This window comes from Tauraco erythrolophus, chromosome 3 (genome assembly GCF_009769465.1).
Source record: "Tauraco erythrolophus isolate bTauEry1 chromosome 3, bTauEry1.pri, whole genome shotgun sequence".
Taxonomy (NCBI): domain Eukaryota; kingdom Metazoa; phylum Chordata; class Aves; order Musophagiformes; family Musophagidae; genus Tauraco; species Tauraco erythrolophus.
Window position 1 is genome coordinate 20550464 of NC_141467.1, and position 27881 is coordinate 20578344.

Below are 27881 nucleotides of genomic sequence, written 5' to 3' on the forward strand. Positions count from 1 at the left end.
TCATTGTTGATGACATTCCTCCTGCAAAATTGTACATTAACAGAAGCAAGCATTCCTCTGAACTTGTACAAAAGCTCAGGGATGAGCCAGGCCTTCCCATCATCACACTAAGCACCCCTCTGCAACATGATTTTTGCAAGTGACCAGAACTACCAACGCGGACCCTTTCCACTCTGAGGACAAACTAGGATTTTCCCTTTCAGGAGGAATCCAAAGAGGCTTTGATCGCAACTTCCAGGTTCACATCATTTACCGAGAAGTTATCCTAGTGATGGTATCAAGTGAGCTAAACCCCACAACAATGAGAAAATCTTCAGCTTAAAGCTTCTGACTTCTTCAAGTCTTCCGAAAGCAGAGCTCATTTGGCAATGAATGAAATGTACTGCAGAATCTGTTTGAAAAGTGGTGGTGTTGCCCTATCCTTTTCACAATCTTCATGCATATTTTGGATGTGAGAGAGGTGTATTCTTTGGCAGTTGCCTTCTGGACTCCCAAAGAATCAAGCAGACCATAGGATTGTCTCCCTCGCTCCACCTACAAACTCTTAACTAAAACAGAAACAAGCAGGGAGGAAGGAACGTAGTGATCATAGAATCATAGAATGGTTTGGGTTGGAAGGGACCTCAAAGATCATCTAGTTCCAACCACCCTGCTGTGGGCAGGGAAACCCTCCACTACACCAGGTTGCCCAAAGCCTCATCCAACCTGGCCTTGAACACTTCCAGGGATGGGGCATCCACAACTTCTCTGGGCAACCTGTTCCACTGCCTCACCACCCTCTGAGTGAAAAATTTCTTCCTTATCTCTAATCTAAATCTGCCCTCTTTCAGTTTAAAGCCATTGTCCCTTGTCCTGTCACTACACGCCCTTGTAAAAAGTCCCTCTCCAGCTTTCCTGTAGGCCCCCTTTAAGTACTGGAAAGCTGCCATAAGATCACCCTAGAGCCTTCGCTTTCTCTAGGCTGAACAGCCCCAACTCTCTCAGCCTGTCCTCATAGCAGAGGTGCTCCAGCCCTCGGATCATCTTCGTGGCCCTCCTCCGGACCTGCTCCAGTAGCTCCATGTCCTTCTCGTGCTGGGGACTCCAGAGCTGAATGCAGTATTCTAGGTGGGTTCTCACGAGAGCAGAGTAGAGGGGCAGAATCACCTCCCTCGACCTGATGGCCACAGGATCATACACAGTTGCCCAATACTATGAGATGAAGATGTGTACCTATACAGTTGCCTAAATACTGCAAGGGGAAGACATACACAAGCCAGCTAAAAGTCAAAGAAAGCTTAAAACTAGCTGGCAGGAAGACAAACTTTCTGTACTTGCCATTGGCTTGCCTGACACCAGCTGACTGATCCAGTAGTCCCTCACACCAGCAGCAAAGCAGCTGAAATTCATCCCTGATGAAACTCCAGCGAGACGAATAGGTTTCCACAAGAATGAATCAGGCCCTGTATATCTAAAACCAAACCCACTAAAGTTTCACTGAAGCGAAATTGCAGGAGTACGATCTATGGGTAACAGCTGGAGAACATTAACTCGGCCCCCCTTCACCGGGGTTAATTTTTTTTTTTATTTTTTTTTTTCTGTTCAGACAGGAAGCAGCCATATACCATACTACATAATATAAGGATCCTGGGATATAAAGACAAGTAGAAAAGGATTACGAAGAGCACTCTAAAAGTTTTTCAAGCAAAGTTACACTGCTATAACCCCTCAGCTGCCTCTCCATCACGATTGAGACAGCAGCTACCTCCCACCTATTAAAGAAAAACACAATTAAGGGTATTTTAAGGGTCTCGGCGCAGCTGGAGCCCAAGAGCCGTGCCCTGGTTCCCGGTGGGGGTGAGCGGGGTCCGGGCGAGAGGCACTGCGGCGGGGTCCCCCTCCGCGGCGCCTCTCGCCCGGAACCCTACACCCCTCCCCGCGCCTGGGGCGACTCCCACTGCTATCCCAGCACCCCTCTTTTCCCGTCCACTACTCACCCTCGCTGCCGTACTGCTTGCCATTGTTCGCGCCCATCCTGCCGGCTTCATACTCGCCACCGCCTCCCCACGCCGCCGCGCAGCATCTCTACCGCGGGGCACCGAGCGGCCGCGGATGATGGATGGAGCCGGGGTGTGGTGGTTTGGGGCACGGGGGGGGGGGGGGGGGGGGGGGGGGGCAGGAATCCCGGGAGTTTTCACCGCGACATGTCCAAAGCAGCCCTGCAACTTCTTCCGCTTCTTCTCGGGTGGTCGAAGGTTGAAACCCTCCCTTCCCCCTTCCAAAAAAAAAAAAAAAAAGAAAGAAAAAGAAAGAATAAAAAATGCGATGTACCAGGACGCCTTCCCCGCCCCGGTTTCCAGCTGGGGTGTCAGGGCAGGGGAGGCGGCTCCAGTTATAATCCACAAGCGGGACGGCCCCCGGGCGCAGGGTCCACCGCCCCGAGGCCGGCGCTGCGGCTCCTCCGGTACTTCAGCACCGCTCCGCCTTCCTCCTTCTCCTCCTCGGGGCCCGTCTGCTGCTGCCTCCCCCGGGAACCCGCCGCCAGCCACTTGTTGCCCGGGGAGGGAGGAAGGGGAGAGCCGCCGCCGCAGACTTTTTGTTAGCGGCAGGCGCCTCCTCCCGGCGCCCAGCACCGCCGGGCCGGGGGGAGGAAGGGAGGAGGGATGGAGGATGGAGCCGAGAGCCAGCCCCGGCCTTTAAAGACACAGCGGCCGGCCCGCACGCTCCCCCCGCCGACTCCCCCGCTGCCTCCCGCCGTGTCGCGCCCGGCCGCGGGCCGCCCCCGCCGGCGGTGCCCCAGCGGAGCGCCCCGGGGGCGGCCCGGCCCGGCCCGGCTCCGCTTCCCTGCCCTGCTCCCCTGCCCTGCTCCTTGCAGGGCTCTGCCGCAGCCCCCCCGGCCCTCCTCAGCTCGCCGCCGGCCGTGACCCGGCGGGAGGGTTTGCCGGGCTCGCCCCGGGCGCGGCGGCCGCACGGCCGAGCCCCGATGCCCGCTGTGGGGGCAGTGGGGGCTGCAGGGAGGGGCTGCGCGGCGCCGCTCGGAGGGGACCGTCCAGGCCGGGAGTGGAAGCTGTTCGCCCGGGTGTCCTTCCGATGGTTCGGCGCTGCCCGTCGGGCACCTTCGCGGCACCTTCCAGCCCTGCGCAACTCGCAGAAGTTGTCAGAAAGTCACCGGGGGTACAAGGGAGCCGCACGGGCCGTCTGCTCACCCGTCCTTCCCGGCTTCTCCGGAGTTCGAGCTGGTTTCGCCTTTGTAAATAGTCTTCCCACAAGCACTCTGCTGCAGTGAATCACTCCTGGCCTTTGCCACCTCATGGAAGAAAAAAACCCCAACCATTTAACATCCCCAAATTAGTTCTTCAGGTATCCTATAACGCTGATGCTTCGAGATGAGATGTTTCTGTTTAATTTAGTTTTCTTAAAAAACAGTTGCTACTTCTTTCACCCCAAAAGACAGACTTTTTAACTCTCAAGATCCATGACTATTGTCAGGAAATCAGAAGGGATATACGCCCACCCATTCCACTCAAATGTTAGGGCTGTTGTTACAAACTCTGATGGGGACTCACCTACCTGACCAAAGTCATCTGATCGTTACGTATGTGAAACGGTGGAGCATGCTCAGCGGCATAAGGGACAGCACTGATGGGGTAAGGGCCTTTCCCGAGGGCAGCCCACCCTAACAACACGATTGGTAATCACAGTTTTCACTACCACGGGGGAGTCCGCAGTGCCCCTGCCTGGCAATAGGGGCTGGATAACAAGGAATGCTGCCAAATGGGTATGAGGGTAAACTGGCTGTATGAACCAGTCCGTAACCGCAACTGCCAGTCCTGAGGGGATGCTTGCCCCCAAAGGGCTAACACTAAACCAACAAAAACAACAAGAATGAAGTTTGCTCAAGACAACTATTAATACAGATGAAGCGGTAATCGGCAGTTACCAAAAGATTTTTTTGAAAAAGAGTCAGACTGAAAAGAAGTAAAAAAGATGAGTTTGTGATAGTTGGAGAGAGAGACCTTGAAGCAGGCACAGAACAGCAGTCCAAGCTGGTCTGACAATGCCAAAAGTCACCCCGCCCCAGCGTCTCTCCTCTGCCTTGGCCTGATGGCGCCGGCTCTCTGCCTGGAGGCAGTTTGGGGTGCGACAAGCAGGGACCTACACCCCAGGTGTGCGGGCATACTTGTGGCATGTGCATTATCCAGTTGTAGGGAGCAGCACAGGTACGCGTAAATACACCTAAAATGTGGGTTACACAGGTGAATAGGGAGACCCACACCCCTAGAAGAGAGCTATGTGCTTGTTACCCACAGAGCCTGGGGAGCAGCACGCCCACAGCCATGCGTGTGTGAGACTAAGGCTCTTTAGGATTAGTTACAGAAGGGTCTTCAGAAGTTTGTAGCTGTTTACTAACATTTTGCAAGCCTCTACTATTGTGGTTTGTGTGTTGTACTGCTGATGCTGATCCTCAGCATAGAGTTCGCTGATTGCCAGGTCATTACGTGTCGTTATTAGAAAGACAAAACCGCTTTAATCCCAATTTGATTTAAACCATGAGTTGAGCGGTTTTCCCTGCGCCACACCGTGACCTTATGTACAAAAAAGCCTGTCTTCCTAAAGACATCACAACACACACTAGACGATTACTGCATGTACAGATAAGTCTGAGCAAATTACATCTTTGTCAACATAGGCAAATGGCATATGAAACTGCAGAGGCAAAAGCATCAACACTGACAGCACTACAGAGAAAGTTTCTAGAAGCTGAAGATTTGAAGACAGAAGCTTAACTTAAAAAGAAAAAAACGTACATTTTCATCAAGAGGTGGGCTAATTACATGACGCTGAAATGAGTACCAGCAGCACTGGTACAGATGACTGACAAATACTTGGGCAACATTAATTAGGCTTTTATCCTACCAGATACTGGTCATTAATGCTTCTCCTTGTCAAAAAGTTTTGGTCCTGGTTCAAGATGACTACACACACCCTTCGAGACTCAAAAATCAGAGAAGGTCTAAGAAAATACTGCCTTCTGCGGTCAGACTCATCTAATGACAATCCTAGGTTTTTAGAAGGAAAATGTGAATTAGTTTGAAAATACAGTTTTCTGTAATCAAAGGTTAATTTCTAACCGCTGATATTAAACAAACTTTGTACTGTGCCAAGGCAGGCAGGCTTCGACCCAAGTGTCTGTTTTTAACATCCTCTATTTTCTTTTTGAGAGCTACCTGTTCAGGACGTGGGGGAGAAGCAATCTGCCTTCTGTAGAACTACAAAAGATTATGGTGCAAGGTTAATGTTTGCCTTACATATGAGCCCACAGATTGCCAACCAAGACATACAACCGGTTACTTTTTTTCCTGCCATATTACTTTTAGCGTTTGAAAACCCACCCCAAACACTTCCTAGGAGCTCATCTAGGGAGTGTCAGATATTGAAGGAAAAAACTAGGGCTTTCTATGGCACAGCAGCCTACCTCTGTCACTCAAGCCCTTACCTCCGACTCAGCGATGGGCAGCTGTGACTAGCATTCCCAGCCATACCATCCTCCCCCCAGTGAGTATTGTGGGGCAATGCTGATCCCCAGCTGTGGGAGAGCACATGCAGGCTGAGACCAACACGTGTCCCCGCTCCATGTGCAGCCCAGCTGCACTTAATCTTAGCCTGAAATACAGTGATGGGATTAGCCACTGCAGACGACTCCCTAGGCCACCTCTCAGCTCCTCATGTCATGTTGTGTGCTGTGCATCCCATGGCGGTCAACTACCTGAAAGGTTTCCCGTGTGGGATGTAGGGCCAGGAAGGCCAGCAATCCCACTTGTAACTCCTAGAAGGTTGTGCATTTGTTCCAGCAGCCTTTCTTGCATGTAAGAGAAATTTCTTAGACCAGTTGGAAACATAATCTCACAGACTCAAGTGCATAGCTGTATGTAAATAATTTTACAGGATTCAGAAAGAACGTGAAAAGAAATATAGGAGTTTCCCTCCAAACTCAAAATTTGATATACTCCAACTAAAGGGACTCCCTTTGCCAAGGAGTATTTTTAAGAATAGCATAGGCTGGTGCTTTGTGACACATGAAGTTCAGCCGTCGAGGGAGCCCTGTAAAGAATAAAGACATTAGACAAAGAAGTTACCACTCCTTCAAGTTTATGGTATAAGTCCCAGGAATATGACCAGAAGCAAAATGAAAGGAAAAAAAACCCACCAAAACCAATCAATCAATCAATCAAACAATCAAACAGAAAGGAAAAAAAAAAAAAAAGCCTAGAAAGAAAAGAACACCTCGGTTTAGGAGATCTGAATTCAGCTTTCAGATGAAGGACTGAATATTTCTGCTGCACATCCCATTACACTCTTTCTAGAGGAGAATGAGATGGAGGGCACATGGAGAAACAGTAACGTACCAAACTCATTCTGGTTCAGAGACATAAAGCTCTCAGCAGAAACGTAACACAGATGATACTACTGACAATGGACAACTCTTTTGTGCAAGGCATTTAGGACAGTCAATCTTGGGGCTTCATAAGCCCAAAAGTGTCAACATGATCAGAGAAACTGGGAAATGTGAGTGCAAAGAGGACCTACAAGTTTCAGCTAGAACTGAGTCATTGTACAGCCACTCAGTATTTACCAAACGCTTTGTGGGATTTGCTGGGGGAGTCTGGGAGGCCTGTTATGCATCGCCATATGGTTGGGACTTAGCATCAGTATGGTGCCTCTGGATAAGACCTAAGAAGATATTTTAACAGTTTCAGAGATGTTTCATTCATTCACAATAACCTTTTAAGATACCCTGGCCTTCAAAATGGTGCCAAGAATCTGAAAGCACATCAGTTCTGCCATCTTTTCAACGATCCAGAGGAGATGAAGTGCTTTCTGTAAGGACAAGAATAACTTCGGGATTTGCTGCCTCTTAATATAAGCAGTATGAACCCACCTAAGAGGGGAGAAGATAGAGTATTATCAACTACTGGTTTTGCAAGACTGGGAAAGATTTATTGTTATAGGAGAGGTGCCTTCCTATATTGCCGTTTTCCTTCTTCAAGAGAAGGCATCAGTGCATTTTTTCTTAGACTTGTATCCTGTCCCAGCGAAAGGAACTTAGAAATTATTAGGGTCGAGAAAGAGCAAGCAAGCTATGGGCCAAAATGTTTCTATTTGGATGTGTTGCTACAATCGTTCCTGAGAGTGTTTGTATTACATTTCTATTCATTATGGGCCTCCCTCTGTGGTGCATTACATGTCTCATGATGTACCATTTTTCTATTCCATGAATAAAACCACAGGGATTTTGGAAGAAGTGGCCAAACAAAGGGTTCTGGATAAAGAAAAAAAGTAAAAATCTGAAAGCAATGGAACTATTTCCATAAGGCATCATCACAGCAATTCTGAAACTAAATATTTTGGCTCTGGAATTTTTGCCACAGTTGGTTTTGGTGTTTGTTTTTTTTCTTCAGTTTTAGTCTATGCTTTCCTCTTTGAAATACTAATAAACAAAAATCAGAAACTTACAGCTACTTCCAACTAGCTTTATGTTGAACTTCAGTTTTAAAGCCATTTGTATCCCAGACCTTCAAATTCCAGCAAGAAAACTAAGACTAGTTTCCTGTTTGGTGTAGGAAGCTTTGATTTTTTGTACTTGAGACATTTTAAGCATTTGTTTTCACACTTTGTATTTAAACAAAATGATTAAAAAAATCAGTATCTTTTTAAAGACAGCAGAAGCCAAGTAATATTTTTCTAATTAATTCTACTTTTACATCACCGTATTCATATGGGTGCATATATTTTGTGAATGCTTCGTGATAATATCTGTGTTGACTGCTTTTGGGCATTCTAAAGTGAAAAGGAATCCAAAAGAAATTTGACTAATAAGTTGCTGGCAACTTCAAGTAATTATCAAAAGCACATTGGTTTATTAACTACAAAACAATCCATGAATACTACCTACCACCTAAAGGAAAAAAAAAAGTAATCTAAGTTATCTTCATCATTATCGATTAAAGTTACGTTCTCATCGCCATATGACCTGAGACTATGTGCCATTTTATCATTAGTAGCCCTAATATAATTTTGAGTGACTAGATCTACATGGCTAAAAATCTGCAGGATCTAAGGATAGCTCAGGTTGGAGTTTAAAGGTTAGCTTTTAGTAGAGTCTGTTCTTCTGGCTGAGAACTCTCTTAGCATCCTCTTGCATGAGGTCAGGCTGCTCTATCCAAGGAAAGGCTCTGGTCCCACAATGACTTCAATAGGTCTGGTTAAAACGCATTAAATAACAGTGGTGCTCAAGTTCTAGGACACTTTGAACTTTAATGAGTTTGTCTTATGATAGGTGCTGATGGGGTTGCAGCATAGATGAAGTACAGGCAGTTCTATCAAATAAAGAATCAGTATTACTTTAAACTTCTTTCAGAAGTTCAACTAATTTAAATCTTAAAAAGATTTTAACCAACCTGAGATTTCAAGACATTTTTTTCTGATTTTTCTTCAGCTTTACAGGAGAAAATCCTCACTCAGACCTGATTTTTCTCTTCTTCCAACAACAAAAGCAATAAATAAAGCTCAGACTGCATTGAAACACGTTTTACATGTCAAAGCTGTTGAAAAGAACAGTGAGCTTGCAAAGTCAAGCTCCAAAGTCTGAAGTGTTAGAAAACACAGGAATGAAGACTGTGCAACTCCAGAACCATGGTCCTGAATTCCCTTGCCTTGTCCATGAGACACCTTCCACGACAAGGCTGGGGCCTACAGCCAACACTGCAAAACCACTTTGCTCCCAGAAGCAGTTTGTAATTATGTAAATTATGGCATTATAATGCATAAGCATAATGGAGACATAGCGGGGCTATAGAGGCAAAATTAATTCTGGCATTTCATAGCTTATGTCTGACCTTGCAATTTTAATGTGAGAGGTTTTTGTTTGGTTCAAAACACAGGGTTGGCTGGTGCATTCTCCAAGAGCTAAGCAGAGTGAACTTGAGAAGATACATTGCCTCATCTCATCGACATCTACAGGGATCATTTGCAGGGCTGGAAGCCTAAGCTCTGCTAAGCAGACTGCTGTTAGTTGGACTAAGAGAAGCACTGATGGCAGCAGCAGATTTTCCAAGCACCATGGTGGTGTCTACTCTGTCCTTCTCCTCAGGATCCTGGCTGCAGCAGTGTGCAGCTGCTGTGGCCAGGTTTGCTTTCTGTGAAAAACAGAGCAGGATGAGATTTGTGCCCGGGTTGTGCATAGTGGACACTTACACTGTGGACACTCCCTGAACAGAGATGCGGACAGACTCTGGAAACCCCTGTCTAGAAACAGCCTGCAGGAATCAACACTGGGGAAAGATAAAGCATTTTTTCAGTGACATGTATCTTCTCCCAAGAAGCAGCAGGTGCTATGGAGTCATGGGGTGCTGGACAAAGGAAGCTGCATTAGGCTGAACTTCATCCGACCGTTACATCTCTATAAGCACTGTTCCTTCTGCTTTAACCTTGGTCCAGTACCTATACAAACAGTGCCACACCACACACACCCCAAAGCCTCATTTCACATCCCTTCTTCACATCTGGCTAGCCGTAGTCTCAGCTCCTCAGGCCCTGTTTATCCGAGACACCTCACTCAACAAAGCTCCCTTTCACCCTTCTGGACTTTCATGCCAGCTTCCTTCCTCTACTGTCTTCCATCCCAAGGCAAGTGACCGCTTGCATTTCCACAGAATTTTTCGCCTCAGCACTAATCTCCACCAACTTGCCTCTATATTCAGTTTTTATTGGTGTTCTCCGAACCAGCTGCTTTCTTCTGGTCTCTTGCCGCTGCTGCTGCCAGTTCCATTCTTCTGCTTCAGACTGATGTTAATGCAAAACATCCTGACAAAATTCACAGGCAATGGCTCTTGAATTGTTCAGCCCTGACGGGCTCCCTCCCAGTTCTTTCTTCCTTTCATAAGGAGAGGCAGCACAATTTAGCAACACGAAGGGGAGTTTCACCAAGTTTCTATCAAAAAGTTTTGTTGTATTTCAGAGCTTTCTGAGACATCACATTTGAGTTGTCCAGCCTGCAGCCCCTTGGTGATGTCATTCCTGAACAGCCAGTCTGGACTTCCTTCAGATTGTGGTTTGACGTCCCCTGGTTTACAGTGAAGAATTCATGTTTAGTTTTGCATGAGGCTTAGCGAGGGGAAAAAAGTCTCTTTGATGCCCTTAGATCTCCTCACAGACCTGGCAGAATCGCATCTTGCTCAGTCACTGGGTCACGCTACTCACAGATGGAGCTGAACTAGGTTTCCTCTGAGGCAGCTCGCGCCCACTGAGAGCAAGCTATGTGCCTTCTGCTAAAGGTAAATCCAAATGGTGCCTCTGTTGTCAGTAAAGCTAATGCCGCTCTATCACCACGTCCTGCACTCTTAACCAAGAACCAGAACTTGGTTGGTCAACAGCAGTGTGGTACTCTGAGAAAAAGGGTGCTTGAAGAAGCATGCACAAGAAGCTCTTTCAATACATGAGCTGGACTACTGTGCTCATGGTGCAGGAAAAGCACATGTCTATATGTAAACGTAAGCATTTACCTTTGAAACGAAGCTAAGACGTGAACACCCGGCCTGAACCCACAGGGGACACTGATGGCAACGGTCCCGATGCAAAGGAACGGTTCATGCATCAGCCCATGAAGAGCACGTTTACTTCCCCTTGCACAATAGGACAGTCTTGTTTGTGTGCTCTGCTAGGAGGTCTTTCACGTAATACCAGAGCAAGTTTTCTCCACCCATGGCAAATGTTCCAGCAGAGTGACTCTAGCACGCAGCGCATCAGGTTCAGTGAAAAGGCCCCCTGCCTCCTCCAATTTTCATCCCCCTACAGACAGCCTGCCTTGTCCCATATGTCCATGATTAATTTGGAAATTTGCCACAAGGACAGTGTCCACATGTAAAGCCAGCACAATTAGCATGCATTTGATATTTCCAGAAATTTTATGAGCCATCATATAACAGGCTAATTTCTGCCTTAATTAAATTAGCCAATTGCTTCTGGGAAACAAAGTGTCATTACTTCATTTCTAATGTTCAGATCTATTATTCTAAATTTTTTTGCTCATACATATTAAATCACTTGCACATGTCCTTCATAGTTAAGAGAAATATTACGGAGATCTTATTACAAAGTGAACCAACAGCTGAAGCATTACTTTTTCGGTTTGATTTTCATTGATACTTCTGTTTTGTGAGACTGTCATTCACCACACAACGTGCCCCTCATTGACAGCTCCAGGAGAAGTCTGCCCATTTCATTACCACAAAACTTGGCTGAAAGAGACACCTGATGACGGTAAAAAGAGTGCAACAGATCCTTTCTTCAGGATCTGATGGAAAGAAACAAAGAGGAGGCTTTCATATCCACTGGCAGATTACAGGAGCTGGGATCAAGCACCTAACACGCCTTTTCCTTGGACGGAAGATCAAATAGATCAAGCAGATGGTGATGGTAATCAGTACAGGAGTGGGTGACATGGAATTTTAGATCCCATATTGAAATATTGTCTATTACTAAGGCTCTGGATATTTTCTCTTTAGATGTGTTTTTCCACTCCACTGCCTTCTCTTTGTATGTCAAAATCTAACATTATACTGCTCAAAGGAATATAAAAATTAATATCTTGAATTAAGACCGTCTGCTTTCAAAGCTGGTATCTTCCAACCACCAGAGAAACTGCCATTAACAGTTTAAAAGCCTTTAACAGATTTCTTCTGGTAGATTTTGCTCTGTGAGTACTCAAATTTTTACCATACCAAGTTGTGTGTCCTCCTGTGTCAGAAGTCACTGCTTTGTAGCCAAAATGGCTTAAAATCTGAGTGCTGCTCCGCAGCCATGGTCAAGGTGCCAGGTATTCACTTAAGCCATCAATAAATGAAGGTTTGTGTTAGCACACTGGAATGATGGGCATCTGGGAAAAAATCTCCTTCAGCTTCACCCTGGGTTCACAGGCAATGGATGGACATTACAAATAGGTGAAGGACAGTGGGATGTTAAACGCCCACAGCCCTTTGTTGAAATGAGCCAGAGTCTTACTGTAAAACAGTTTCTAGGAGAAACAATGAACTTCAGCTTTCTCCTTCAGGACATAATATCGCTGGATACTTAAGATATACATCACAAGAGCAAGTCCCAAAATGCAAGCTTATGATGCCTTTGAAGTAGCTATTTTCACCAGAATTGGTGGACCATCAAGACATTAGCAGTTAAATATGGCCTACTGCAACACGGAGCACACTTGGAACTGAGCCATCGGTCAGTCAAGGCTCTGAGATATTCCAGACCCCAACAGCCTTTCCCGCTTGGTCTGTTTCTCCATGAAGCTGTAAGAAGCTGCTACAAGATCTGTTGCAGGGCTACCACATCTTTGGGAGCACCTCCTTGTGGAGGTTGTGGATTTTCCTTAAAACTCTTCCAGTCTCAAACTGTCTCTGTCAACCAAGGTTTGGGCGTGCCTACAAAAAAACACTCCTACTACCCTGATTGCTAGCCATATTCATGAACACCTGGACATTTGGCACCATAACCCTTGGTGTTTTCAAGGGCTATCTCCAGGAGGTTACTGGAGCCATGTAAGAGTATGAGCTGAGAAGTCACACTGTGTGATAGAGGTGATAGAGAAGAAAGATGAGGGAAGACCAGCCTCCTGTTCTCTTGTTTTATGTGGTGTGCTTTTCCTCTTCTTCCTGTATGACAGCTCTTTCCAGCCAGGCTCTCCTTGCAGTAAAAGCTCTAAGAAGGACCAGGCGCATCTGTTTTACCCCAAGTGGATCAATGGTTGATGATTTATTCATGCACACTTTTCTTCCTATTGCATAATTCCTGTTCAAAATTACCAGCAGCCGTCAGCACAAAGACCTTATATCTGTACTCATGCCATTTTCTGCATGGTATACATTTGGTTTAGGATAGGGATTTTTCAACTTTTCATTATATGGATCATCTTTCAATATGGGTTGACCATCATCTCCTACTCCTTTGCAGCAGCTAAAGCAACTGCTTGATCGAAGGTAAACAGTTCATACCGGTAGCTTTTTGCATGGATACTTTCCCTCTTACTGTAGTAAAACCTGGCAACAAACATACACTGTGTGGGGCACAAGCCTGGACACTAGGCCGTGGCCTGACCTTCGTCTTTGAAGGTCTCGGTGGTCTATGCAATTCTCACTGTGATGGCTTCACACTTCATTATTTGCCCAGTGGGGCATATTTAGGCTGCTGGCCAGAATTCAACTTGGTAAGGCAAGTGTGCAGTGCACACTGACCTTACTTGAATGCCAGTCAACGTGCTGGATCATCAAACACCATCACCTTTAAGACATACTTTTCCTGAAAGTTTTCTACCATCAACAAGGCTAAAGAGTATCCAAAGTTTCATTTTCTAAAACAGAGGCTTCTGTGACTGTTGTCCTTTTACTGCCCCTTTTATTGACAGTGATCAAGTTAAAGACTCTGAGGAACTTAAGGAATTTCTAAATACGTTTCTTGGCACTTACGAACTCTGGTGACCTGGCTCAGAATGGCTTATTATAATGAATAGATTAATGAATAATTCAGAACCACTCATGGAAGTCACTCTCAGCAATTTTCCTCCATATCCCATGTACTAAACAGTGAAGACAGCTACAATGGTTGGCTTTATCAGGACGTTAAAGCTGTTAGAAGGGTTTAAAAGATAAGAATAGCAGCACACGCAATTTCAAGTAGAAGTTACGTTATACATGGTGATATTAAGCCAATGTTCTCATGAAAGCATTCATTTAGTGAGCTTAATGAGGGCAATTTGTCAACAATTTCACACACCATTTGCCTAGAATTCTCCAGTGCAGCATTTCACTGCGTGCTCCTCCCCCCCCCCCCGCAAATAAACTGCATGTTGTATACAGTTTTGCCTATCATTAATCATCTTTTCAGCACTTCAAGTTCAATGCTGCTTTCCCAGTAGGAGACCAAGGGAGCAACCTGGCCAAAAGAGGGAAAAGTCATGGGAAAAGAAGAACATAAATGTTCACTTATGCAAAAAAAAAAGACAGACAAGAGCAAAACCCTCAAACCCTAGTAGACCATCCCCTTCTGCCCACAGCAACTGCTTCCAACCGCAACTTCTGGACCTCTACTTTTTCCATGAGCTGAGCATACAACTACAGAATCCAAATGGGGATTCTTTCAACTTAAAAGTTCAAAGCAGAGGCTAAGACCATCAATCAGTTTAAAATAAAATAAAAATAAAATAAAACCAAACCATCTCCTGCTCCCCTACTGTCCCCAGCTTCTGGAATTGTTGCATTTTGTTTTTCAACTAGGTCCAATTCAAAGATGACTCTCTCTTAAAAAAATTTTTAAAAATCCATGTATTTATTGAAACTGTATCTGCAAAAGGCTTGTCTTAATAAATAACTAACTTAAGAAGCCATTACTGTTGATTGTCAGCATTTCTCTGCTAACCAAGATGCCTGAGGGAAAAGCAGATGGAAAGTAATTAATAAGACCAAGAGTGAGGTTTGCTGGATGTAACTGATACTGTTGGTAAATCTGGGACTCATAAATGATTCTTCTCAATGAAGGGAGACAGATGTTTCTGCTATTTCAGCAAGGAACTAGGAGAGAGCAAGTAAAAATAAAAATAAATTAAAAAAAACCCCAACAGTGAGCCCATAAATAAGCAAAACAACTGGTATCACACACTTCCTGCTTTTCTCTGACACTCCTGATAAGATTGAAGAATTTGAGAAGCATAGAGAAGGAATCCTCTGGAATGATCTTATTAAAATAATTCAATATGCCAACAACCATAGCTTACCGCATCCTATGTGGACTTGTCCAGTAGGAATATGGGCAAAAGAAAGCATTACGTTTGCTTCTGAATACCTTAACTTTTAAAGAAGTGTTGGATGAATTACCATTTCTGCAATCCATTTTATCTTATGCTTAAACAATATTGAAAAGCAGAAATGGAGTAAAACAAAAAGAGAAATAGGTGGAGCTATGTGTTTATCCTTAACATAGGATCCCTCCCTGGAGAGGGAAGGGCATTTTAGGAAGGCTGTGAGAAGGAGGTGGGGGACAGGGGCAGCTGTACTGAGCATGTCTGAAGGGGCAAGGCATGACTCAAGCTGCAAAGCATTTCCACTGAGACTTAAGTGCTGCTGTCGTCTGTATTGGCAGCATTTTCAACCCAGCAGTGCTCTGCTTCACTAACTGTGCTCTCTCCTGCCAAAGGCATAGTTGCTTTCGGAGCTGCAACAAATAAAGATTTTGCTCTTGGCTTTAGGCTATTATCAACAACAAGGTTAACGGAAACGTGGTTTTGTGTATATGCATATCTGTATGTATATGACAAACACATACAAACCCACTCTGTTTAGAATTTTTATGTATCTGTTTAAAGGCATATGTGTTCTTCTGACTACTTAAAAAAAACCCACCCAACTTCCAAAACTTTAAAAAACTTTCCCCAAATATATGGTACTTCACCTGAAGGAATCAATTTAAGATGTTCTGTCTCAGCTTCTGTTACCCTCCAGGCTTCTGAGAGGTTTTTGTCTATAGGGAGAAAGGATAAATCCATACCGAAAGATCAGGGAGACTTTTTGTAAAATATCAACATTCTAATACTTTTCTTTTTTTGACTGCTTCTTGAAAACATGTAAAGAGCTGTCAATGATTGGGGAAGAAAAAAACAATCCAGCCTGTCCTCCCCCACCCTTCTCCTCTCCTCCCCAATCCCAGGTACAAATCTGTTCAGATTAGTCAAATACAAGCTATTACAGAAAATACACAAATCTGAGCTTTGAAAATGCACCTCTGGCCATAGTTTACAGTATGGTTAGAGTCAGAAAGGTACTGTAAAAATGACATGAAGATGACATAATATTGCCAGCCACAGAAAATTCAATTTGCTCAATTAACAAAGTCAAAGGCTTTTTCCTTCTCTTTTACTCTTATGTCACAAAATTCAGCATGGCTGAAGGGCTGCACAGTGCATTTCTGTGTCAATAGGCACTGCAGAGGAAGAAAGACTGACTTAACATTTTGTTATGGAAAGTCATCCCGTGAACATTTGATAGCTACCTGAAAAACACTGGAAGCCTTGGGCTATACTGGCTTTTATCAGCCGAAACCTCCATGCACTCAAATCCTTCTGCGAGGAAGACCTGGGAGAGCCACAGGAAGCTCCAGTGGCTGCTCCACCAGCAGCTTCTCCTGCCACAGACTGAGGACACTCAGGGCAGTGGCAGAGGCAGGATTTCCACAGGACTGGCTTCACTCACAGGAGAGAGACTGAGGGTATGCTCAAATGAAGGATAAACCTCAACCCATATTGTAAGCACTGGATCAAACGCTTCCTCCCTTTGAAAAGGACACATATACTGGTAGGAGTACTTTTCACAGTTTCTTCCCTATCATATAGCTGCTCCTACAACTCCTGTCTTCCTGCGGAAGGATGTGATCCTGACCTGAAATATCTATAGGTATACAGATAACACTTGTTGCTTGAATAGTCCAAACATCTAAACAGTTCAAGGTGAGAGTGCACCAGTTTTAGTTAATATTTTGACTAGTTTTGTTACTATTCGTTGAAACATGGACACCATCTTATGGGTACATCACATGGAAGAAAGTAGATAAAAGGCTATGAGGATACTTCTCTCTTCATGCAATCCCACCAGTAACCATCAGGAAGTCTACAAATATGTGCAATTGTAGGGGCAGGAGGAAAACTCCACCCCTAGCTCCACTAACTTCAAAGCTAGTATTTTTAAGTGATCAAAGTGTGGGAACCAAAACTTTCTAGAAAGAAAATCAGAAGGGCTGTCTCAGGGGTCCCTTCATGAAAAATCAGACTATATATATACCTCATGTCAGTTTTGTGGAACTTGCTGTCACAGGAGATTGTGGAGAGAAACAGCATTGATGGATTCCAAAAGCATCACACAGATTTATGGACAGTAGGTTCATAAACAAAAAGAGAACAGGAGGGAATGCACCCTGTAACATCCCTAATCCAACAGTGGTGGATCTGGTGCAATGCAACAGGAATGGATCAGAGGAAATGACTAAGCTTGCACAGTCTCACTGAGTCGCAAATATAGTTACTCGTGTTGCTGAAGACAAAGTGTACCGGGTGAGATGGGCCGCTGGTCTGATTGCATAGAGCATTTAGAGAATTTATGTCCTTCTTTGCAGGCAGTTAAAATCTCTTCTGCTTGCAACTGCACCATCAGGAATCTGCATGACATTCAGCAGACACGCCCCAAAACTATTGAAGTATGTGATCGTGTTTTCTGTATGGGATAGAGTGGCGTTAACATTGATATATTATGGGCAGTTATTTCATTATTTCAGAAGCCTGAAGAAAAACAGCATTGTAGTTTTGTGTTCTTTTATCCATGCTCCTGTCTGCAATGATGGTGGTGTCAGGCACCAGTCTGCTGCTTAAATCTGGCGTCTCAGCCCTGCCCACCCCCACATTGCTGTTCCCTAATGCATACTTGTAACAAACTTGGAACAACATCTGACCTTTGAGTCCTCTATCCACTTCCCTGCTGCCTGCCAGCAAATTCTGGCTAACACTTAAAGAAGATATCTCACCGCTGACCTGGCACCCTGACTTGTCAGCCTACAGTGAGGCCCCTGCAGTTTAGTAAAACAGTGCCCCAAATACCCCAGGACTCCTAACCCTGCACGCTCGCACCCCATGTTTGTCAGAACAGCGCAACTCAGCTTTATTATTGCATCATTATTAATTTGAAGTATGTGTGCTCTTTTGCCTTGAAAAACAAAAAAAACAGGTCTGAATTCAAACAGAAAAGCACAAGGGAATATAAAAATCAGGCTTAACGGTCAAGAGCTCTCTATAAGCGTTTCATTATTTCCGATGGGTTGGTGGAGGCGAAGTGACTGGCCTCACAAGCTATCTCAGGGCTGGCATACCCTGGAAAGCTACGTCCACACCTAGAGACACATTTCTTCTTATTCAGGATGGCTGTCCCTGCTCCAAGCCTTTCTGAAAATGTTGCTAAAACTTTGGTAATTGTGTATCTTTAGATAAGACATGTATAAAATTCTTGTAAAATTTAGAAGCTCTCACAAAGAATGAACCTGGCAGAGTTAACAAATTACAGTAGGACTGGGTGCTTAAGTAGATACCATCAGTTTTAGGCTATGTCACTGCAAGGTTTGGGAAAAAAAAACAAACCAACACAACCATGCAGTATTATTCAGGTACAGGAAAGGAGAAACTTAGGTTGTCTTCCAACAGAAATCTAAAGGCTGGTAAGAGTCTCAGAAAGTCGCCTGGGAAAGGCAGGGATTGTGTAAAGTGTTCCTGGACCATGCTTATCTAATCCAGTTGCAAAGACTTTCAGTGATGAAGATAACTTCTCCGGTACTTCCATATGCTTGCTGTAAGGAACTTTTTCCTGATATCAAGCTTGAATCTTCCTTGCTGCACCTCACCAGATTTTGTTCCACCGGCTTTAAGTGCTCATATCTGTGAGCACAGTTATCATACCTCCCTCTCAGTCTTCCTGTCTCTGAGATGAAAAAACCCCTTCATTATGTCCTTCCTTGAGAGAAATGTTGTTAAGAGCCTTGATCATCCTCATGAGTGGTCTTGGATTTTCTCTCCTTAGTCTGTAAGTGTCTCTAAACACAGCACCCATAACTAGGCACAATATCCAAGGTAAAACCTGACTGTCCCAGGCAGTGCTAGGGGCTACTTCGCACGCAGATACTGCTCCTTTTCTCCCTCGGACCGTGGGCTTTGCCTTTTATGCAGCAGCTCGATGTTGTTGATTTATGTTCAGCATTTGACCCTTCTATAGGCTCTGCGTACAGGCACAGGTAGTTGTATTCTCTTGCCTGTCTGAATTGCTGTAGCCTTGGTAGAAGTGACAAATAGGCTGTTACAGATTTATAGTCAGTTAGCAGATGACTCAAAACTGCACACGCTTCACTTTTATTTCTTCTTTACTTTATCAACAGACAAACTCCACAGGGTGCGTAAATTCCATAAACTTTTCTTTCCTTCTCGGACTTCAGTAAAAGCCCAGGTCAGGCAGTGGGTGTCCTTTGTAATGGACAACGCTTATCCCTACATGGGCTGTACTCGAAAAACTGGTTTGCATGCCCTCAAGAGATTACAGTTCATATGTAATTACCTCTTTCTTATTTGGAAATACTCAGCAGTCTTACATTTCCTGAGGAGTGCAGCTACTCAACACCAAATGGTGGTCTCAGCTACATAAGCAAATTGGCCACATCAAGCAACGTGCAGTAGAAGGAGGCTCGAGACTGGAAAGAAAAGTTCGTCTATCTCATATGAAGTGACTTTAGATTAGCACACTTGAAGCCTAAAATCTCAAACCCAGCAGTTAGTACAGCAAAGGCACTGAGATGACAATGCTTCTAGGAAAGTATGGACAATTGTTTGACAGGTAGGAACAAGCATTGAAGAAATGGTTTTAAGAAGCTCAGAAAACACTTTCAGAGTCAAAAACTATCAAAAAAAAAAAAAAGAAAGGAAAAGAAAAGAAGAAAATAATCCAAATAAGCGTATCTAAAAAAAGGTGATACTTTAAAAAAATAAGACCTGTTTTTTAAATTATTCTTTGAGTAATTAAAGTAATATTTCTTGTAATACATAAACAACAACAAAAAAAGAACTGTTCACAATATTCTATACTCTTTGAAAACAGGAAAAGGAAAAAGTAAAACTATTCTTCAGCTGGAAGAGAAAAGCTGCAACAATCTTTACCAAAACGCCAAATATCTACTTTAAAATTACAGTGGTCGCTCACTGCCAATTTTGAAGTTACAGAAAAAAGATTTCTTACGTATTTTTGGATTAAAGTTTTCCACTATGGCAAATCTGTAAGAACTGAGATATTAATAGGATTCCTTATAAGAAAAAAAAGTAACGTTAATTGATAGAAGGCTTTTTTTTTTTAAATACGTGAATCAGAAACTTGCTTAGAGTCAATTTTAAGAAGTAAAAATCTTGAAGAACCTCAGTTCTACCTGCTTGCTGATTTAATTTCTTATTGATGAGTACTACAGTAAAAAACACTAGCTATAAAATGCACCTCTAAAAAAGACAAACAAAATTAGAGTTTATTCTAACTAAAGATAGTGTCACATTTAGTCACCTCCATTAGCCTTAACACCTGTGAGGTTTTTGACCTGCAAGCAAGCACAGCTTAGGCTAGGCCTGCAAGTGCAGCTGCTGACATCCACCACCGGTGCAGGCTGAGTTACTTATGGGGTCATTCTCATGCCACTAAAACGTGACTCTGCTACAACCTGTAGAAAGGTAAACCATCTATACAGTGGATTTAAGCAGGCAACAAAGCAGGAACAGCATCAGACTTCAGATGAAGTCATCCCTGTTCATGAGTTGGTGCCTCTAACGGAAGCCTGCAGAGAGTCCACCATGCCCAGAACAAAGCGAACTATGGTGCAGCAAAACAAGAGAAGGAGTTGAAGCAAGGTCACAGCTACAGGGAAGACTCACAGGTTGACAGTGCAGCAGAGAAAGCAGATCATGGCAAGTCCCAGTAACTCAGCAAATCCGAGGAAGAATAGGTGCGTGCTGCAACGGCTGCAGGGCTGAGAACAGTCAGAAAGCAAAAAGCGCTTGGTCTTGTGGAGGGGATGCAATTTGATAGTGTTGCAGGAAGAACAGGCACTTGACTTGCATTTTGCTAAAGCTAAACTTCCCTCTGCAGTGACGTCCTTATGAGCTATTTTAGACCTAGTGTCATGGTTTGATGTGGAGGGGGTGGGGGTTCTGGTGGCAGGAGAGGGGCTTTGCTCCCTGTGACCTCTAACCTGGTTTTGGAACCGGGTCAGGCTTAGTTCTGGCCACCAGATCAGACTGCCATCCACCTCGGGGTTGAGCCAATCAGCGCCTCTGCAAATTGCCCTATTTAAGTCGGGACAAAGGAACCGGAAAAGGTGCTTTGCCCAGGAGCGAGGAGAGAAGGGAGGAGGGCACTGCCCCCGCTCCCTGGCTCGCGACTGGGCAGCTGCCTGCGTTGGACCGGCACCGCCCACTGAGGATGGCAGCGGCGGAGCCGGCTGGGGAACTCGGGGAGCACCCCACTCCCGGGGTGCCCACTGGGCTGAGTTCACCTGGAGAGGACTGAGATCTGAGAGAAACAGCTGCATCAACACCAGGTCAGTGAGGATGGAGCGGGAGGAGGTGCCGGAGCTGAGTTTCCCCTGCAGCTGGTGGCGAGACGGCAGGCGGCCCCCCTGCAACCAGGACGGCCTCGGTGGAGTAGAGACCCACTCGCAGCCCGTGGGGAGAAGATGCCTGAGCCTGAGGATGGTCGTGTTGGGACGCACGGCAAGGCAGAGAGGCATCTGGAGTCTGTGTGACGACCCACGCCGGAGCGAGTGGCTACAGCTCCCTAAGTACCCGAGACTGTGGTAAAGCCCACACTGGGGCAATCCGATGGGGAAGGATTGCTTCCTGTGGGCTGGACTCACACTGGAGAAGTTTGTGGATTTTTCCTCATGAGTAGGGGATCCACTGGAGCAGGGGAAAAGGGTGTAAGGACTCCTCCTCCTTTAAGAAAGAAGCAGCAGTAACAGCACGGAATGAACTGACCTGCACTCCCCCAGTCCCTGCCCCCTGTGCTGCTGGGGGGAGGAGGTAGAGCCAGGAGAAAAGAAAAAGAGGGGGGAGGGGGAGGGGAGGAGGAAGGTGTCGGTTTCAAGATCTGGCTTTGTTTCTTTTTATCCTCTCAAGTAACCGGTTTTGTTTCCCTTTGTCCTTTTAAGTAACCGTTAATAAATTGTTTTGCTTTGAGAAAGCCAAGTCTGTTTTGCCTGGGACCATGGTTGGTGGGTGCTCCCTCTGTTCTTGTCTCAACCCTCAGTCCCTTTATTATATTTTTCTCCTCTCCACTTTATTGGAGAAGGAGCGACTGCGTGAGTTTTGGTTGCTGGATCGGCCTAAAACCATGACACCTAGGTACCTGCTCTCCCTTTTCAGCTTTTTCTTACAGCTCACTTTTCTTCAGAAGAGTAAATGGTAGAGTCCATATGAACAGAAGAGAGGAAAAACGCAGAACCAAGGATGCACTGATGACTAACCAAGTAAGCAGTGCATGCTTGCTTTTACTATTTTAAATAAACTTGTTGAAAAATACATATCCCCAAAATACCTACATCAATATAAATGATTTACAGGAAGTTTCTAACTACTGGACAAACAGGCCACAGAAAAAAATAGTCATTACAAAAAAATGGTCCAGTATTCCTTGCACAGCTATTACTATTCTTACATCTGGATAAAAGGGCATTCACTCTTTTATCCAAGGAAATTGGCTCTTAATGCTTTTTTTTTTTTTTCCAGGAGAAAACTGTTTTGCTGAAGATACTGAATCTTTTGCTTGATTGGAAATTTCCTCGATATTGCCTCTCCTAATCACTTACAGTTTAAACCACTCCAGACAACTGGCCTAGCGAAAGGCTGTGCTGGCTCTCTGCATCCAGTTCAACACACAAAGCTTCTTTAATTATGGAAAGCATGTTTGATGGACAATGTCAAGTTGCATGAGTAAGTGTCCTCTGAGTGTTAGGTGAAGAGGATCTCAGGGTAGAACTATCTCAGCCAAACTTTAACCTTCATCCATCTTATTGCCACAGAATTAAACGCAACCACATATATCATCAAAAACCTTTCCCTCTATTAAAAACTAGACGTCAGACATGGATTCATTGGGTTATACTGACTCAGTGATGGAAGTGTCAGCAATATGTCTCAGAAAGGGAGCCAAAAGCATGAGGAATAGTTCAACTTACAGGGTGCTGCTGTTAGAAATCTAAGAATTTATGTAGATCAACCCCAGACTTCACTGTGTGGGGAGAGAAGGGAATTGAACATCACTATGCAAAATGATGTGGTCCTACCGCATACTCGAGCTTGTTCAGTTTACTGTAATACCCAATCTGCCAATATTAATTTCTTAATCAAAAACTTGCATCTGGGAAACTACATCACCATCAAAGTGACAAAACCCACATCCTGCTTAAATTTCATTCACTTGAATGACATTTCCCCAGAAAATCACTGCAAAAAGAATCAGAGTACAACAGAAGCAAACAAGGAAAAAGCACTATGTTTATTAAAACTAAAAGCATGTCTTTCTTCAAAGAAACCAGGAAAACATCTTCACTAGGATCTACTTGTCTAAAAACCAAAATCAAAAACAACCCCCCAACCCCCCCCCACCAGAATCTCACAGGATCACTGAGGTTTTCTGTTGAAAATAGAAACCACATTTCTATTTAATACCTCTGACAAAGAAACAGGTCTTTCTGTAGTAGGAGTGAAACAGTTAAATTCTGGATATCCTAAATACTCCCACCTTTCCCTGCAGCTGAAGCTGTCTGCACATAGTTTGAGAAAGTTGAATTAAAGGGAAAGAATACTGTATACATAACACATTAAACTGTGAGTATGAAAAGAATGTATGTGAAAATCCTGCATATTTTCTGTTTGCCTTTAATTAGAGATGGATTCCTGATCTTGATTATCCTAAGCAGAAAATCAAGACCAGTCCCTGAATCCAAACAGTCTTCCCTTTGTGGGCCTCTTCTTGATTTATGTAGAGCTTTAAACAACACAAAAAAACTCCAGAGCTGGGGTTACTGTTCTTTCACATTAGTTGCTTTTTTCGAGGCTGCAGATGGGCCTGTGTTTTAGGATATTTATTTCTTGTTACGCCTTACAGTACAAGAAAACAGAGAGCTGGGGAAAAGCATTACTGAAAGTGATCAACTTTCAAAATCATATTTTGCTTATAATTTTAATTATCTTTTGATTAGTGGCCCACTCATTTTAAGATGCCCCTCATGGCAACCCCTCTTGTTGGTTTGGATACTACTGTCCCACTTTTAAGCAAATCAAATCTGTTGCAGAGTATTTTGTGATAACTGGTCTTGGCTCATTCAAAACTGAAAATATCTCCCAGACACCTTGGATGGATCATTTGACCTAATGAGGCTTCAGTCACTTTGCCACAGGAACTAAGGCAATGACACTTGGAGAGAAGCTTCGTTTTCAGCTGTGGCACACACTCAATACCATGACAAAGTCAGACTTCTGAAGTCGGTTGCCTGTGTGGATCACAGCTGTCAGGGGAGGGATAGGGAGAAGGTAAAATGAGAAAGGGAAAATTACAATGCTAGGAATAAATAGCATTAACATGGTGAACTAAGGAGTTTACCATCACACGTTTCAGCTGTGTGTTGTCTTCTTGCACGCACAGGCCTACAGCTCCCCCATAAAACTTTGAAAGACTCAGAGTCCTCTTTCTGCCCTGTGCTTATATAGAGGAAGACAAGGAGGCTGAAACCACTCTCCATTTCTATCACCCTCTTAGGTAAAGCAGCCAATGTCCCTACCCCTAGGAAAAGTGAGAGACTGGCTGATCTCACATGAGCTGCAGTACAGAATTTTGCTGTCCTCCAGCTCACCGGAGGGACTGCTGCACAGAAAATGTTGATCCAAGGACAGAGGGAACGGGACGTGGCCAAAGCGTGAAACTCAGATCAAGACAGAGCAGGGACTACATTGCTATGAGGGATGCAACGATCCAGCAAGCTGCTAAATTAGATGTACGTGTTGGGTTACAAAAGCCATCACACAAAATAACCACGTCTCAGTTGTTTTCTCAAATGAGTGAAAATAGCAGGTCAATATAAGATGAAATGCCTGTACTCTGGTCAAATTCTCATTAGCTGAACAGAGAAAATAGAAAATCTGTTTTGCATTTATGTTTTCTCCTAAAGCCATAGACTAACACATCACTTTATGGCACTGACAATTTCTGAAGTTATCATGAGATCAGCCATTATATCTCATCTTTGTTTTACAACTTTTTCATCTGTTTCACATTTCTCGGCTCTTTTACATGGTATTTTTAACAGAAACCTGACCACCATAACTACAGTACTATACCGTACAACTAGCTTGGAGGATATTTATGGCTCATCATCGAGAACATATGAGGAACACAAGCCTTAGCAGACTGATAGTCTTTGTCATGGCAGATTTCACTCTGCACAGCAAGAGCATGTGCGCAGACGTGCTATGTGAGAGGTCTGTGCCAATACCAGCAGAGCAGAGCACGCAACTCTCCTTGGCTCAGTTGGCCTTAGGTCCTACATTTGCCATTCTGAGGGGTCAGTATGGGTGGTTTCTTCTGGAACTCCAAGCTCAAGCCCAGCACTCAAATGTATTTACTGCACTCCTAAAACTTTTTGTGACGCTGTTCTCTTAATTTCATTTCAAAGACTTCTAGGGGAAGGTGTCTCTACCCATAGCAGAGGGGTTGGAACTAGATGATCTTTAAGGTCTCTTCCAACCCAAACCATTCTATGAATCTATGATTCTGTCATGCAGGATTAATTACTTAGCCAGCAAAGATACTTAACCAAATAATTCTGCATAAAGATAATCTTTATTAATTTTTTTTTATTTGGAAGTTACTTGCAGTTGCAATTGCTTTTATTAAAACTGTATTTCTGTAGATCTTTAACACTGAAACACCATGTTCTCCTTCAGTTACCTTTATTGAGGTAACTAGTACCATTAATCACATTTAGGTTAATTCAATAACCTTATATAGGCAGGTAACTGCACACTTATACTGTCACATGCATACTACTTAGTCACTTTACAGTATGGCTGTGTGGAATAGTTTGTGTATGATTAACATTGGTGCATGGGTCCTCAGGGATGGAAGAACAATGTTTTGCATAAAGATTGATGAAAAGAAAGGGAAAAGATTTATTTGGAAAGTGGTACTGGGCAAGGGGAAAATAACAAAAGTACATTGGAAAAGGGAAGGCACTGGTCATAATCTTGTTTCAAAGTGAAGTTACTACAATCGTTATGAAATTTAAGTGTGAGAGCTGTGACTATGCCTGACTCCTCTCGTGGGCTTACACATGCACACTACATAGCAGAAGGCACAGAAGAGTGAAGAAGCACTGCAGAACTGCATCACAACTTGTATCACCCTGGAAACATTCAAGGTCAGGCTGGATGGAGTTTTGAGCAACCTGATCTACTTGAAGATGTCCCTGCTCATTGCAGGGGAGTTGGACTAGATGACCTTTAAAGGTCTCTTTCAAGTCAAATCATTTGTGATTCTATGATTCTATCACAGGTCTCAAGGACATAGTATGATCTCAGTAATGGATAGATCTGAGTCTTCTAATTGTATTATAAGTGTTTCTCTTCCATGAAAAGAAAAAAAACGTCTCTAAGAAACACCAATGTTATAGATCCTTATTAAGGCAAAGTTTAAATTACCAAGTGGTATTCTTCACTCTTGAAGCATTGTTGAGGCAAATGGTCTCAAAACTCAAACCACCTTCTTTGAGTAATTCCTGTGATGCACATACTTGCTTATCTGCTTTTGAAATGAAATGAGCTGCATTCATTGTGCTGTAACAAATGCCTGAAAAGGCTAGATCCTCTAAATTGTATAGCTTCATTCTTAGGGACAGCTTGCTATTAACATCCTATGTTCCCTCACTCAATGTCAAACTCCCAAACTCATTTCACTGCTAACAATCTCCATAGCAAAATAACCTTATGCAACACTACTGGCATTGTAAAGCAGATGATCTCAAGAGGCAACACACAGATCTGTCCTTTGATGCACACAGGAGCTGGACAGAAAGGTTCCCCTGAAGAAAGGGTTGGTGAACACATGACAACTTTATGCCAAACTCAACAGGTCCAAGGTGCTCAAGTTCCTCTTTGCACTACCCAGTGCAGGAAGACTTTATATTCTTTTTGTTGCCAGCTCAGGCAGGATGAGAGAGAATGAAGAAAAGAAGTATGGAGCCATATCATTGCTGCAGTACCTTATCTTTGTTTTTCCAAACCCAAAATTGGGTTTTTGCCTTGTCCCAGTGTTCCAGAGGCTGGTAGGTATTACTAAGAAACCCTATCTCAGTATCATCAGTGGCAAAATCCTTAATGATGAGACAAAATGTTTAAAATTTGTCTAGATGAGAAACACTTTCATATGAAACAAGTAACAGGATTTTATTTTTACCTAGATGCTATACTTTGGAGCAGGAACACTAGAGATCAAAAGAAGCATTAAGAGAAATTCTCATCAGAGGCTGTTTGGGATCATCTAACTTTTGCTTTGCCTCTAATTACTGGGGAAAAATAGATTATTTTAGTAAGTTTTTGTCATGCTGTTTGAAGTAACAGCATGTCATTAAGGACCCCAACAGTGCAGCAGAGCATGCCAAAATCAATACCACATTTTTATTCAGGGGAGTCTGCTGTGTATGTACAATGCTGTGGATCTACATGCTGTATAAGGCTGCTTACTGTAATAACAGTGGAGTTAGCACACTGATATACATCTTGGCATTTCACCATTGGGCCCTCGTATATATTCAGTGTTCTTGTGCAAAATTCCTTTGCATGAAGTTTGTCTCTTTTTCATTACCAAGTTGACAGACTTGGTCTGTCACACCTTTCCCTGTGAACAGGAAAGAGAAGAACAGCTAAAAGACCTATCTTTTCATGAGATTCTTGTAGCTTCCTCATGACTAATAAATTGCAAAATATTTGCAACTTGGAAACCGGAAAAAAAAAACCTTCTTTGTTTCCAGGATGATAGGTCTGCGGTAAGTCAACTGGTGTACCACTGTTTTCCAGCTTGAAGAAGTTTTCGTCCAAGCACAGTGAGATCAGTAAAGTCTAATGTATGTTTGAAAAACAAGTTACTATTTTTCCTCATTAACCGTTTTTTCATTTGAGCAGCTTTCTTTTTAGGTGAATTCTAAACAGACATGCCACATACAAAGCACACTGCAGATTATCTGTC

The 27881-nt window shown here is 43.8% G+C and overlaps 1 protein-coding gene across 1 annotated transcript in view; it reads right to left on the bottom strand.

Moving 5' to 3' along the window:
- FBXL7 (F-box and leucine rich repeat protein 7) overlaps window positions 1-27469 on the bottom strand; it is a 233424-nt gene extending 205955 nt beyond the window's left edge. The window contains exon 1 of the mRNA XM_086609037.1: window positions 27405-27469. Within this exon, the coding sequence (XP_086465163.1) occupies window positions 27405-27430 (26 nt within the window). The 5' untranslated portion in view covers window positions 27431-27469. The remainder of the gene's footprint in view (window positions 1-27404) is intronic.
- Between the last annotated feature and the right edge of the window lie 412 nt (window positions 27470-27881).